This window comes from Melanerpes formicivorus, unplaced genomic scaffold, assembly GCF_026170545.1.
Source record: "Melanerpes formicivorus ecotype bairdi unplaced genomic scaffold, bMelFor1.0.p_v2 SCAF_3, whole genome shotgun sequence".
Lineage (NCBI taxonomy): Eukaryota > Metazoa > Chordata > Aves > Piciformes > Picidae > Melanerpes > Melanerpes formicivorus.
This window is the reverse complement of record NW_027142355.1, coordinates 28,202,554-28,215,729: the sequence shown is the minus strand read 5'-3', so window position 1 is coordinate 28,215,729 and position 13,176 is coordinate 28,202,554. Positions and strand designations below refer to the sequence as shown.

The window sequence follows — 13,176 nt, the reverse complement described above, 5'->3', positions numbered from 1 at the left end:
GCGACTCCAGCTTGGGAGGGCAGGGCTAAGGTTGTCACAGCTTTCCCTGTGGTGTCTGCCTGCCAAGTACAGCTCTGGAGTTAGCCGTGGGGTGTGAGGTGAGAAAGAGATTGCATGGTCTGGTTTTTCATTCACTGGGGCAGATGATTCGCCCACAGTTTGGGCATGCTACCTTTAATGGTGCTGCAGACAGTAGACCACCAGCTACTGCTGCTGCATCGTGCTTCCATCCCAACCTGACCCAGGGGCATTGGGTTGGGAACCTCCCTAAAGCCTCCCCAAACATGTTTTTAACAGAAGCCCTCCAACAATAATTTGGCACTTTTTTTTTTCTTTTCCTTTTTCTGCAACTTCAGCCTTTAATATGCCTCTTAGCAAGGTACCTAGAGCAAATTTAGATTAGTGACAGAGAAAGAACTGCTTGAACTGACTTTCTGCCATGAGTAGATACAAACATGCTTTCCACTTCTGCTGGGACTTTCATTGGCCTTGATGTAATAGATCACTCAGAGTTTCCACTTGCTATGGAAGTTTGGAGAGCCTAGGAAATTGACTCAGTTTGGTTACATGGGCCCATGTTCTAGATTATTTTTCTGCCTTCTTCTTACTAACATTTCTGACCTAATGTGTTTGTTTCTTTGCTTTTGTAGATTCTCTCCAGAGGCTGCCTCAAGGCGAGGACTGAGTACTGCAGAGATGAATGCAGTAGAAGCTATTCACAGAGCAGTAGAATTTAATCCACATGTGCCAAAAGTGAGTATGGGGAAAGCATTGTTGTAGCTTTAACACTGATGACCTGACTTTTGATTTCTGTTACATTAATGACTGATATTATGGGAAGGGGAGCAAAGAATAGAAAGAGAAAGAACCTGAGGAGATGCATAGTATTTTCATTTGATATTTCACATTCAGTGTCTCCTACTCTGGACTGTGCAACTTGAAATTTTGGCTGAAGTGAGTCCTCTATGTGAGCAACAATTACATGGTGGATTGCAGTAGTAAACACCACCAAGTTCAAGAAGGATGAGTGTAGAGCTCTGCACTTGTACCATGCCCCAGTACAGGTTAGGGTTTGACTTGCTGGAGAGTAGCCACACAGAGAAGTACCTTGAAGACCTGGTTTATAATAAGCTATCCATGTGACAGCAATGTGCCCTGGTGGCCAAGAAGGCAAATAATGTACTTGAGTACATTAAGAAGACTGTGTCCAGCAGGTGGAGGGAGGTTCTTCGCCTCCTCTGCTCAACCCTAGTGAGACCAAATCTGGAGTATTGTGTACAGTTCTGGGCTCCCCCGTTCAAAAGGGACAGGAAGTCCAATGGAGGGCTACAAGGATGGTTAAGGAACTGTAGTATCTCACTTACAAGGGAAGACTGAAAGACCTGAGCTGTTCAGTCTGGAGAAGAGAAGGCTGAGAGGGGGTCTTATCAGTGTCTACAAATACCTGAAGGGTGGCTGTCAGGAGGATGAAGCCAGTCTCTTTTCAGTGATACCCACTGACAGGATGAGGGGCAATGGATGTAAACTCAATCACAGGAAGTTCCATCTCAACATGAGAAAAAACTTTTTTACTGTGAGGGTGATGGACACTGGAACAGGCTGCCCAGAGAAGTTGTGGAGTCTCCTTCTCTAGACCTGCCTGGATGCGCTCCTGTGTGACCCACCCTAAGTGGTCCTGCTTTGCAGGGTGTTGGACTCAATGACCTCTGGAGGTCTCTTGCAACCCCTAGCATTATATGATTCTAGAATTCTATGAAATGCTATACTCCAGGACGGAACCATACATAAAGACATAGGATTGTTTACAAAATAGCCATTAAAGATCTTCTAGTTCAAAATAACTTATTTGTTTTGATAATTGCATGTAAGAATGTTTTTGACATGCTCTACAAAGGAACCTGCGTTTGGAGTTCATGGTGTGCTTCTTATAAGCTGCCTTAGCAATTCCTCATGCAGCACTCTGTCATTAAGTTCTGAGAATGCAAATCTCATAAATGAAAAATTGCTGAGAATTAGAAAGTAAGAAAAGGGATTTGCGTTCTAATTCCCTAATCCACTCTCTAGATGAGTATCTCAGCAGTAAGAATCTTGCCTACAGGCTGCTGAAGGCTATCGTATTTAATTACTCCATCATCTGGTGTTCAGTGTTGAAGTCTGTAACTTCATTGTAAAGGCAGACTAGAGGCAGATGTTTCTCGGCCCTTGGAGATCTGCCTCTGAACATCACCCCACAAACTGCTGGACCAGTATAATCCTTTGAAACTAAGAAGCCTCCACTGGACAGCAGAAGACAGATGTCTGTTAATGTAGGGGGCTTATTCATCAGGTATTCCTGAACACCTAGTCTGGTCAAGATAAACCCCAACAGATATTCAATATTTTTTTCCTGTGGGCTGTACCTGTTATGCCAATCACATGGCTCAGCTATCTGAAGGATAGGCTATTCATTTAATAAAATCACCTAGACAGTCTGTACGGGCAGTGGAAAGAAGTAACTATCTTAGATGCCTCTAGACATACTTTCCCTCCAAGAAGCCTGTTTTTACACTGATTATGAAACAAACAACTATTTTACAATAGTTTTTGTAGACAACAAAATTTAGGTGAGATGAGTCGCTTTGTATTCTTAGCTGATCTTTATTTTTGTGGGAAGCTATAAAAAGGAAAATATTAAATGAAATTTGGTTTGAGGACTGCTTCTGTAGAACTCTGCTTACTTTCTTCCATCCCAATGGTTGTTGCACCAACACAACCATTCATACTTCTCTTCTGCATGGTTACCTGACTAACTCTCTATTCTTGTCCTGTTCCAGGTGACCCTTTCTGAATACTGTACTGAAGTCTGGTTAGAGTACCCTATTGCTGTCTAAAGAATTAGGCATCTTGCCAAGCAAGATACCAGTTTAGCCTGTCATGAGCAATCATTGGGAGCCTTTTCCATTTTCCTCCCTTCCATTCTCTTAGTAAATCTTCCCATAAAAATATTTTTTAGCAGTTTGTGTACTAATGAGTCCATATTAACACATTCTGTTGCCCTTCTTAAATGGAAGGCATTGCATTTACTTCTTTCATCACAAGCAATTGCTTGTTTTCTGAGTGGAGATCTTTCTGCTCTTAAGTCAGTTATGCTAGTCTGCCCATTTCTGAGACTGATTCATTCACTGTTCAGGGACAGGGATCATTTGCTGCAGTGGCCTCTACTTCTGTAAATGTTCTTAATGTTCATCCTGCTGTTCTCTCCACATTCTGTGCTGGCATGATACTAAGTCTCAGTCTTCATTTACTACATTTTTGCTTGTTCTTTTTCTGTTTCTCCTGAAGAGCTTGCTCTTCTTTGGTTTGACTTCTTTTGCAGAATTTACCTTACTGTGTCAGTTGCTCCATGACCTTTCACTTCCAGACCTCCAAAATCCTGCTTTTCATACAGACCTGTACTTGTGACTTCCTCCTCACCTACCCAGCTTCTTTTTAGGTAGCTGCTCAGTACAAGGCTGATTCTCCTTTCTGAGCTTCATAAGGGAAACACAGAGCACGTGTTATTTTCAGTAGTTTTGATTCAAAGAAATTCCAGTCCTCTTCTTCACATGAAACATACAGATTGTCAGAATCACAGAGCAGTAATGGAGCAGGCCTCCAGGGCTCTTTAGTTCATATTGTAACATTAAAACACAGCAGCCTAATACAGATTAATATGCAACACTGCTGTTTTCACACTCACTCTTTCTGCCAAAGGATGTTAAGGTGGCAAAAATACTTCTTCAGTTATAATTTTGTGCGCAGTTTTGTGTGGATTTCCACTGAATTATGATTGAAGTCTTAGATTCATAGCATGGTCATGTCCAAGTTGATGTTAATGAAATGGAAATAAGTTTTAGACAGCAACATCACAAGAAATCTTAACAGTGCCACAAAGCTAAGAACATTTTAAAGCTTCTCTAGGATTTAAACACTCTTGAGTTTCTTGTTGAGACTGATAAACAAATTGCAAAGCTAACAAATTATTTAAAGCATTTTCAAAGTTCCTAGCAGAATCCTTAAAAACGGGGAACTGCACTATTAAAGAGGCAAAAAAAAAAGGTTTGGTAGGTTTCTGGATTGTCTGTCTCAAAAGGGGATTTTACCATTTTCTGTATAATTCATTAAAAGTGTTATATAAAAAGAAGATTGCTGGATATGCATTCTCAGCAACACACTGAACATGCTGAGAGATGCTGCTGAGCTGATTTAACAAGAAAGGGTGACTGTGTCTCCCGTTGTGGCCTATTGCAGGGGTTCTTAAAATGTTGCTGCTTTTGCCCTAGGAGATCATGGCCAGATTGCTGTCCAGTGCTCCATAGTGGTGTTGCCAAGGTCAGATACACTTCTTTTGAATGTAATGTAAAGGTGTAGGAACCTCTTTAAAAGAAGAAACCTAAATCACCCAGGTTTCCATCTTTACGTAGAGGTTGGAAACCCTACAAAAACAGCTACTTTTCACATAGAAATCAATGTGTATGCATGGTTCTGGCCATCTGCTCAGTATGGCCTCCACTTTCATTCATTCTATATGACTGCACATCACCTTGGGTTTGATTTTCTATCAGCACAAGAGTGCCTTGTACAGAGACCTAACATGGCTAACAGTCTTTCTTCAGGTAGCCACTCCTCCAACAAATAATCTTCTTTTGACAGCTATGAGCTCCTTGATTGCAGTGAAAATGAAACCACTGACAAACAGATCAAGGCTTATTCTGAAGGCATCATAATTGTAACACCTGGAAAAGGTTTCTGTGCTTGAGAGTGGCTTCATTTTCAAATCTGTACCTGAGAAATACCTGGTAACAGATGGTACATCTATCTATGGTTCGTCTCATTTTGTTGCTGAAATACCGTAGCTACATCAAATTTCAGCTTTGACTTTGACAGAGATTGGCTGTATATAAAGCAAGCACTTCATAAGGCAGAGTATTTTCAGAGTTCTATTTGGTGGAATAAACCCAACCAGTAGGAGGTTGAAGTCAGTAGTACAGCAGGAGAACAGAGAGCTGTGATTTTCACAATGAGAAGAATCACAACGACTTGTATCACTTGTTTGTGAGGATTAGTTTGAGGGGGTTTTTTGTTAGTGTTGGGGGTTTTGTTGGGTTTCCCCTCACCCCCAACCCTCTGTCTTAAATGAGATTCTATGAATTAATATCCTTCTGGTTTAGTGTAGCACCATGCACCATGAAGTTTTGGTCCTGAGGAAATGTGCTGACGCTCTCTGACAATGTGACAATTTAAGAGTTTAACAAAAATGTTCTTATTGCTACTGAAGCAGTTGGAGTATCACTGTAATTCCAGAGGGTTTCGTACATCCTATGTCATGGAGAGTACATACTTTGTAGAGTGAGTGGGAAAGAAAATTATATGTGTATACACACACACAAGACTTCATCAGTATTATTTAAATGTTGTGTTTGGAGCTTCCCCACTTACATGTAATGCAGCTGTCCCAGGCTAATGCTGATGAAGTACCACAGCTATTTCTGGGACATTCCTCAAATGGGGAATATCCTTTCTGAACTGATTTGCAAGGCTCCCTCCCTGAACTCAAATTCCTCCAGAAATGCACCTCTCTTTGCTGTGATCTGTGGGACACAAGCTATTCAGTCGAGTCAAGTGGGGGAGAAGACATATATCTCATTGCTAACAGAGATTGAAGTGTGCTCTGCACACTGTTGTATGGGTTTGCTATGTAATCCAGAAGCAAAGTTGATTTAAAGATAATACCTACCGTGCTGCACTCGAAGCAGGCAGCTCAAATATTGATATTTAAGAAATGCCAGGTTTCTGTCTGTGTAAACCATTTCTTAATAGGATGTGACAAACCATTGACCTAAATACTTTTAAAGATTTATCTGTTCTCCACTTCATCCCTTCTCATTTCTTTCTTACTTATTTATTTTTTTTAATAAGAGCTATCTTTGTGTGCTTGTGTGGTTTCTAGTAAGTTGTGGTTGCTAATAGAAACAAATAATGCAAACAAATTCATATACCAGATGGGAAATGAATCTGTTCTGCACACCCCATGATATTACAGAGAAACTATTCCAGACATGTTTAAAGAGAGATTTTAGCTGTTGAGTAAGACAGTGATTTGGTTTTGTACCTCCAGCAAAAAGGCCAAACTTCTTGGTTATCATCAGTCCAATGAGAACTTGTAAGGTGACCCAAAAGTGGCTTCTCTGGACATGTAGAAACCAGTATTTCAGAGCTGTTTCAAACTTGCACTGTTCATCCCTCTGGGAGGAGGAGAGTTACTGTTCAAACAGTGTTAAATTCTCGTGTTCTGGCCTGGAGGGATGCTGTCACAGGTGCAGAAGTTGCCTATTTGTGTCCTGAGCTGTAATTTCAGAGGCAAATTGTGCAGTTGAGAAAGAGAAGGAAACCTGCCTGAGACAGGTTGATTTATTTTATAAAAGGGCACTGAAATATCTCATTAATGTGGAATGTTAAAAGCACTCCTAGCAGGGGGGACTTAGTAGCCAGAGTGCTGTCAATATTAAGAAAAAAAGTCATGTATGATCAAGTAAGAGAAATATAAACCGTACCATGTTGTCTATTGTCATCCTGAGAATGCTTGTTACAAGACATGCTTGCATATGTGTGCAGATTGGCTGTAGCTGAGCAGTATCTGTTACAATGTCCTGTAACTGCCCCGCAATCCCTCTGTGGAAGCACACGAAAAACACTCTTATGCTTGTCATAACTCCTGCAAAACAGGTTTTTGACAGGAAAAAGCTTAGGGTGAGAGGAGAGACCAGAAAAACTAAAAAGTCAACCAAAAAAAATGGAAGCCAAAACAATGCAATGGAGAAGGGGTGATTAAGCCATCTGTCGATGATAGAAATCATTGTGCAACTTCAGTGTTCACCAATAACTTGATTCCCTTTTTAAGAGAACATGATAACTTTAGATTGGAGTTGCTATTGACATGCCATTTCCTGTTTTAGTTAGGCTTGCAACCCAGAAGGCCAGTGGCAGCCTGGGCTGCATCAAAAGCAGCATGGCCAGCAGATGGAGTGAGGTGATTCTGCCACTTTGCTCTGGTGAGACCTCACCTGGAGTGCTGCATCCAGGTCTGGAGCCCTCAGCACAGGAAGGATGTGGACCTGATGGAATGGGTCCAGAGAAGGGCCACCAAAATGATCAGGGGGCTGGAAAACCTCTGCTACAAGGACAGGGTGAGGGAGCTGGGGTTGTTCAGCCTGGAGAAGAGAAGGCTCCAGGGAGACTTAATAGCAGCCTTCTGGTACCTGAAGGGGGCTACAAGAAGGCTTCAGAGGGACAGTTTGCAAAGTCCTGCAGTGCTAGGATGAGGGACAATGGTTTGAAATGAGACAAGAGGACATTTAGATTGGATGTTACAAACACCTTTCTTAGCATGAGGGTGGTGGAACACTGGAACAAGTTGCCCAGGGAGGTAGTTGAGGCTCCATCCCTGGAGATCTTCAAGGTAAGGGTGGGCAAAGCTCTAAGCAACCTCCTCTAGTGGAGGATGTCCCTGCTGACTGCAGGGGGGGGTTGGACTAGATGACCTTTGGATGTCCATTCCAACCCAAACCATTTTATGAGTCTCTGACGTTCTCTCTGACTTCTTAATTTGTTATTGAAAAACAAATGCATCTGGAGATGTGTTGGGCTTGCCATCTCCATTTCCTTCATGATATCTAGCTCTTTGCAAAGTTTCTTATGTATCATAGTGTCATAGTATCAGTCAGGGTTGGAAGGGACCACAAGGATCATCTAGTTCCAAACCCCCTGCCATGGGCAGGGACACCCCACACTAGATCAGGCTGGACAGAGCCTCATCCAGCCTGGGCTTAAACACCTTCAGGGACAGGGCCTCGACCACCTCCCTGGACAACCCATTCCAGGGCTTCACCACTCTCATGGTGAAGAACCTCCTCCTCACATCCAGCCTGAATCTCCCCACCTCCAGCCTTTTACTTGACTCTTCCTCTGAAGCAGAACCACATGTGGGTTCAAAGCCCTGTAGGGTAACAGCGGGCTCCCATCTTCTCTGTGTATTCGAAGTATTGAAAACGAAGTTTTATTACTTAAATTGTAAAAGTCACGTTTGAATCTGAGAGAATGCCAGTGTATTAGGAGTTACAGTTAATGGGGAGTCTGGGAGTCTGTCAAGAGCTGTAGGTTATTTTCTTGTAAAACCAGAGTTTGATCGTACTGGTATGGATTTTCATGGTGTGGTAGGATTCTCTGTCCATTTTAGCCCTATAACAACAAAGGTTGTACTCTGGACTGAGGCCTTTGGAAGTGTTTAGATATAAATAGTCAGATTCCCACCCTAAAGTCTCTGGTGGCTCAAGAGAAGACTGAACCTGTCTAGTGCAGTATCTTTGATTAAGTGCAATAGCAGCCTCTTGGTAACTACAATCAGATGTCTTTGGCTGACCTTTTACAAGAGGTGGAGGTACTTACTGCATGCAGGAGTCCGTCAGCACTGATTCACACTTTATATATGGGCAGCATGAGGACTGCAGCTTATTGGATAGTTTGGGAAGAAAGATCTTTTTCATTGAATTTCATTTCACTGGAATTTGTCTGCTTGTCTAATACAAACTGTTTCAGGGGTCTGTGTTGTTGCTTCATGGGGACTCAGTCAGGCTTATCAAGTGTCTGGGTGCCAGTAGCCTGCAGTTACCATCAAAAGGGGCTGCCAATGGCTATGCTGTTTCCAGGTAGATTCTGAACCTCTTTCAGCAAAACTTCCAGGAATTTGAATGCCCTCTTGAACTTTCCTTGAAAATACAGCAGTGCATGAATGGCTGTGATGTATTCTAGGACATCAAAACCATCCTAATTTTCATGGACAGTCATATGTCTCCTTTGAAGCCCTACCAAAAGCTAAGTACCTCTCTGAGATACCCATTACTTCTATTTAACTAAGTTAAATAGATGAAAGTTTTCAGGTGCTCTCTCACAAATCAAAACTTTCCATTTCTTTGATTATTCTGTACTTGTAGAATTTTATATTTAAGTTTCTGGAAGTGCCTAATGAGAACTATAAAGAATGTTCCAGATGAGGTCTCTCTAGGGCTGTGTACAGTTAGCATTCCTGCTGCAAATGTCTCCAAAATAAATTAATTGACAGCTCATATGCCCCAAAGGTGTGGCTGACCCTTGTGCCTAAACCAAAAACTATTATGAGGCCCAAATGAGGCTCAGGCCATCCATCAACTTCATGTGTGTGTCTTCTTGAGTATCACCAAACCAGATTACAGACTTCTTGTTTGGGAAAGTAGATGTGTGTGGTGGGTTGGAAAATTCCCCTCCACCATTAAGTTTTCCAGACCAGCTCAGCTGGAAGCACATGAAAGCTGTATTTACAAGCAAAACTACAATCTCCAACGAAATGCAATGAATATGTACAAAATATACAGTATTTACAATATTTACAGATATTTACAATTAATGAACAGCACAAGTTAATAGTTTGTCTCTCCCTGCCCCTCCTTACTCCCTTGTACACAAAAGGAACAAGAGAAAGGAGCAGAGAGATATGAGAACTTAGCCAAAACAATGCAGCCAAGGTCAAGCAGAACCCAGTTAGTATCTCCCAGCCCAAGGAAGTGAGGAGAGTGAAATTATTTACCAAACTAATTCTTATGGTAGATAACTCTCCAATGGGATTGTTTAGAACTATCATTATTTTCCTTTTTACACCCAACAGTGATTTATTTACATTTTACCACTGTTCAAGATCTGTGAAAAATGTTACAGGCATAGCCTAAACCTACCACAGTGTGACAGAGTAGTGAGGGAGGAGTGCTTCACATTTTTGATCTGAGGAACTTTTAAAAATAGGCTTTTGCTTCTGAAACTGAGAAAAATGCAGACTGAAAAGTCAGCACAACTGAGCAAGGACTACGAATGATTTGCAAGTGTCAAGATCTATTCTTCCATCTGGTATTTCCACCTGATTTGGTGTTAATTGCTGATAACAAGCATTGAGTATTTTCCTGTAAATAGTGACATTAGGTTTGGTTTGGGGGTTATTTTTCCCTGACTGAAATATATAAATATTGAGAACTTACCTTCCATATACTCTAGAAAACAGAATAAGAAGAGTTATGCTCTAAATTAATAAAGCAGATAGGTAGAAACCTGCAACTCTGGCAGTTGTATTCCATTCCGCTCAACACTCTGTCACCCTTAAACTCCTACCCTGCCTACTAAATCTGCACCTCATCTGCAGCTCTCTCAGATTTTTGTGAAAGGCTTTAGAGAAAATCCAGCTAGCACATTTATTACTCCCACTGCTAAGTGAGTTTCTCCTCCTTTAATACTCTTACCTGCATCAAGAACATGTGTTCTCTTTCCTCTTTGGAGTATTTATCTGTTTCCTAGGGTTGGCAGTTCTCTGCTTTGTTAACTGTCTTTTCAAAGCCTTTACCTGTTTGCTAGCTCCTTCCAGGCTTCTTCAGGCAAGTGGGCTCTAGGGTGCCTTCCAGGATATCATGTTCATTTCCCTCTGTCCTTTCCTCTTCCTTTCCCCAAGACTGATATTCAGTGTTATTTCTTTTGCCTTCTTTTCTCCTGTTTTCTGCACCAGCTCATCCCATTCACAAAAATCAGTGTTAAACAGGAGCTGTGCCTGTTCCACCCCTAGTGTCACATTGCCTTCTTGTAGGTGCCTTCATTGGTTTGTCATCATTCTCTGGGTCTTGTAGTCCCCCTTCTTCCAGATCAGTCCTTAGGCACAGGGTGAAATGAAGGGACTGCACCCTCACTGTCATTTTGACAAAGATTAACCATAACATTCCCTTTTGAACCTTGTGTTAGGACATGGTAGTCTACTGCCTGCCTTTTGTGTGAAATACTCATGTGGGGAGAACTTTTGCTCTTGGGCATCCTTCAAGAGACTGACAGTTTCTCTATGCTATTGAAGAACAGCCAACACACAGCTGGGAAATACTGCAGTTCTTGAGGAGATCTGACAAACAGGAGTTGATTCAGCTGTAATTTCTGTCCCTCGCTCACTTTTCCTGTAAAGCGTGCCAGCAAGTGGTGTGTCTTTCCCCTTATCTGTGTCTTTTTCCTCCACTAACTGGGATGTTGTGACACCAGTGATGAGATAACATCTGCCAAACTGGTAGTGGTCTAGCTCATGGACAGGGGAAGGAGGAAAAATCACCTACTTAAATAATGTCCAGGACCTCTGCTTTCCACTGTGTCATGAACCTCCCACGTGCTTTATCTGCTTCTGTTATGGGGGATCCTGTAACAGGGAAGTTGCTTGTGGGTTTAGACAGTGATGCTTTTCATTTTCATACTGCTTGCAACAACTATTTCAAATAGCAAGCTTAAAAACTGAGTATTTCCCCTTCCCCTCTGCCCTGGAAATTCAGGTGTTTGTTACATTATGAATGGTTTTTTTCCTTTGTAACTAGTTGGTAACTGCTTACTGGCGCCCAGCCTGGCATATCCATCCTCATATCAACTGGTTGATGGCAATGCAACAAAGCAACCTGTGTGCACACTATGTGTGTTGTGTGTTTCTTTAGAGAAAGAGTATGAGCACCATACTCTTCAGTGTCTTCATTTTATTATAAAGATGTTTAATTAAAAAGCTCTTGTAATTAGATTCTCTTTTCTACTCTGAGCCCTTTTTCATCTCCTCTGATAAGAGAAACATCTCATTTTGAAGTTCTCTGTAGTCCCCCTACTATGGCTGAAGAGCAGAACATGAACCATCTGTCAGCATATCTGAGTCTTTGGGAATAATTCAATAATTATCTTCAAGTGCAGTCAGTGATGTTACACATTTGATGAAACACTTACAAGGGACAATACTTCAGGGAAATAGATTTTTCAGTGTGCATTGTAGAATTGCCAGCAGCTTTTCGTGGTTTACATTACCTCTAAAATAATTGTGCTCTGCTTTTTTATTGCAGTATCTACTAGAAATGAAAAGCTTAATTCTGCCCCCTGAACACATTCTGAAGAGAGGGGACAGTGAAGCAATAGCATATGCTTTCTTTCATCTCCAACACTGGAAAAGAGTAGAGGGGGCATTGAATCTCTTACACTGTACATGGGAAGGCAGTAAGTAACTCTCTTTCTTACACAGAAGCTAATAAAATATTTTTATTGAATGCCATTGTGTAGTATATGAGAATTGTGGAGCTCAGTTATATCCACACCAGCACTGAAATATTTGAAATTCAACCCAAAATTCAAAGAAGGTTTCTGAATTTTGGGATTGTGTTCTCTGTGAAATACTGAACCAAAGTTCCCATCTTCTTTAAGACTTATTTTCTCACTCATGTATTACATAATGTGACTGGAACAAGCTGCTCAGCTAAGTTGCAGATGCCATTGGAAGTGTTCAGGGTCAGTTTGGACAGGGCTTCAAGCAACCTGATCTAGTAAAAGATGTCCCAGCTTGTAGCAGAGGGGTTGGAATAGATGATTTCTAAAGGTCACTTCCAATCCAAAATGTTCCATGATTCTATGAATTCTTTGATACTGGGAAATTATGGAAGTGCCTTATAGGCAGATAATTATTAATGTGTAGAATAAAATAATACAGTATTAGTTTACCTTTTTGCTTTTAATTGACAAACTGGAGTGAATCCAGTGGAGGATCACTAGGGTGCTTTGGGGACTGAAACATGTGATGTAGGAAAAGATGCTGATCAAGCTGATTTTACTCAACTTGGAAAAGAATTCTGGTAGGTGAGGGAGGATCCAGTTGCTGTCTTCTACCATCCATTGAGAGATGATCTGAAAGACAGAGTAAAAGTCTTTGCAGAACATCACAGCAGAAAGAGGCAAAACATAGAAGTTAAGAATTTCACCTAGATGTAAGAAAAACATATTCAGAATGAGAGTGGTGATTCACTGGAGCAGGTTGCCTATAGGTTGTGGGACCTCTATCCCTAGAGTTACTCAGAGCTGGACGTGGCTCTGAGCAGCTAGAGCTAACTTTGAAGCTTACCCTGCTTTGACTAGGAAGTTGGACTCCAAAGGTCATACATTGATGTTCTAACCCATCTTACTCTGTCTTTGAGACGTGGGTTTTTTCAGGTTTCAGAGAATTAAAAAGTACTGTTTATAATTGGCCTTTGTGAGCTTATTTTAATCAATTGTTTTCTTCTTGGAATTTAGTTCCCCTGTTTTATTTCAGCC

General features: G+C 41.4%; 1 protein-coding gene across 1 annotated transcript in view; it reads left to right on the top strand.

The window, feature by feature from the left end:
- Window positions 1–13,176, top strand: part of ST7 (suppression of tumorigenicity 7) — a 149,820-nt gene that overhangs the window by 123,034 nt on the left and 13,610 nt on the right. Inside the window, 2 exon segments of the mRNA XM_068169835.1 lie at window positions 651–753; window positions 11,940–12,090. Of these exon segments, the coding sequence (XP_068025936.1) occupies window positions 651–753; window positions 11,940–12,090 (254 nt within the window).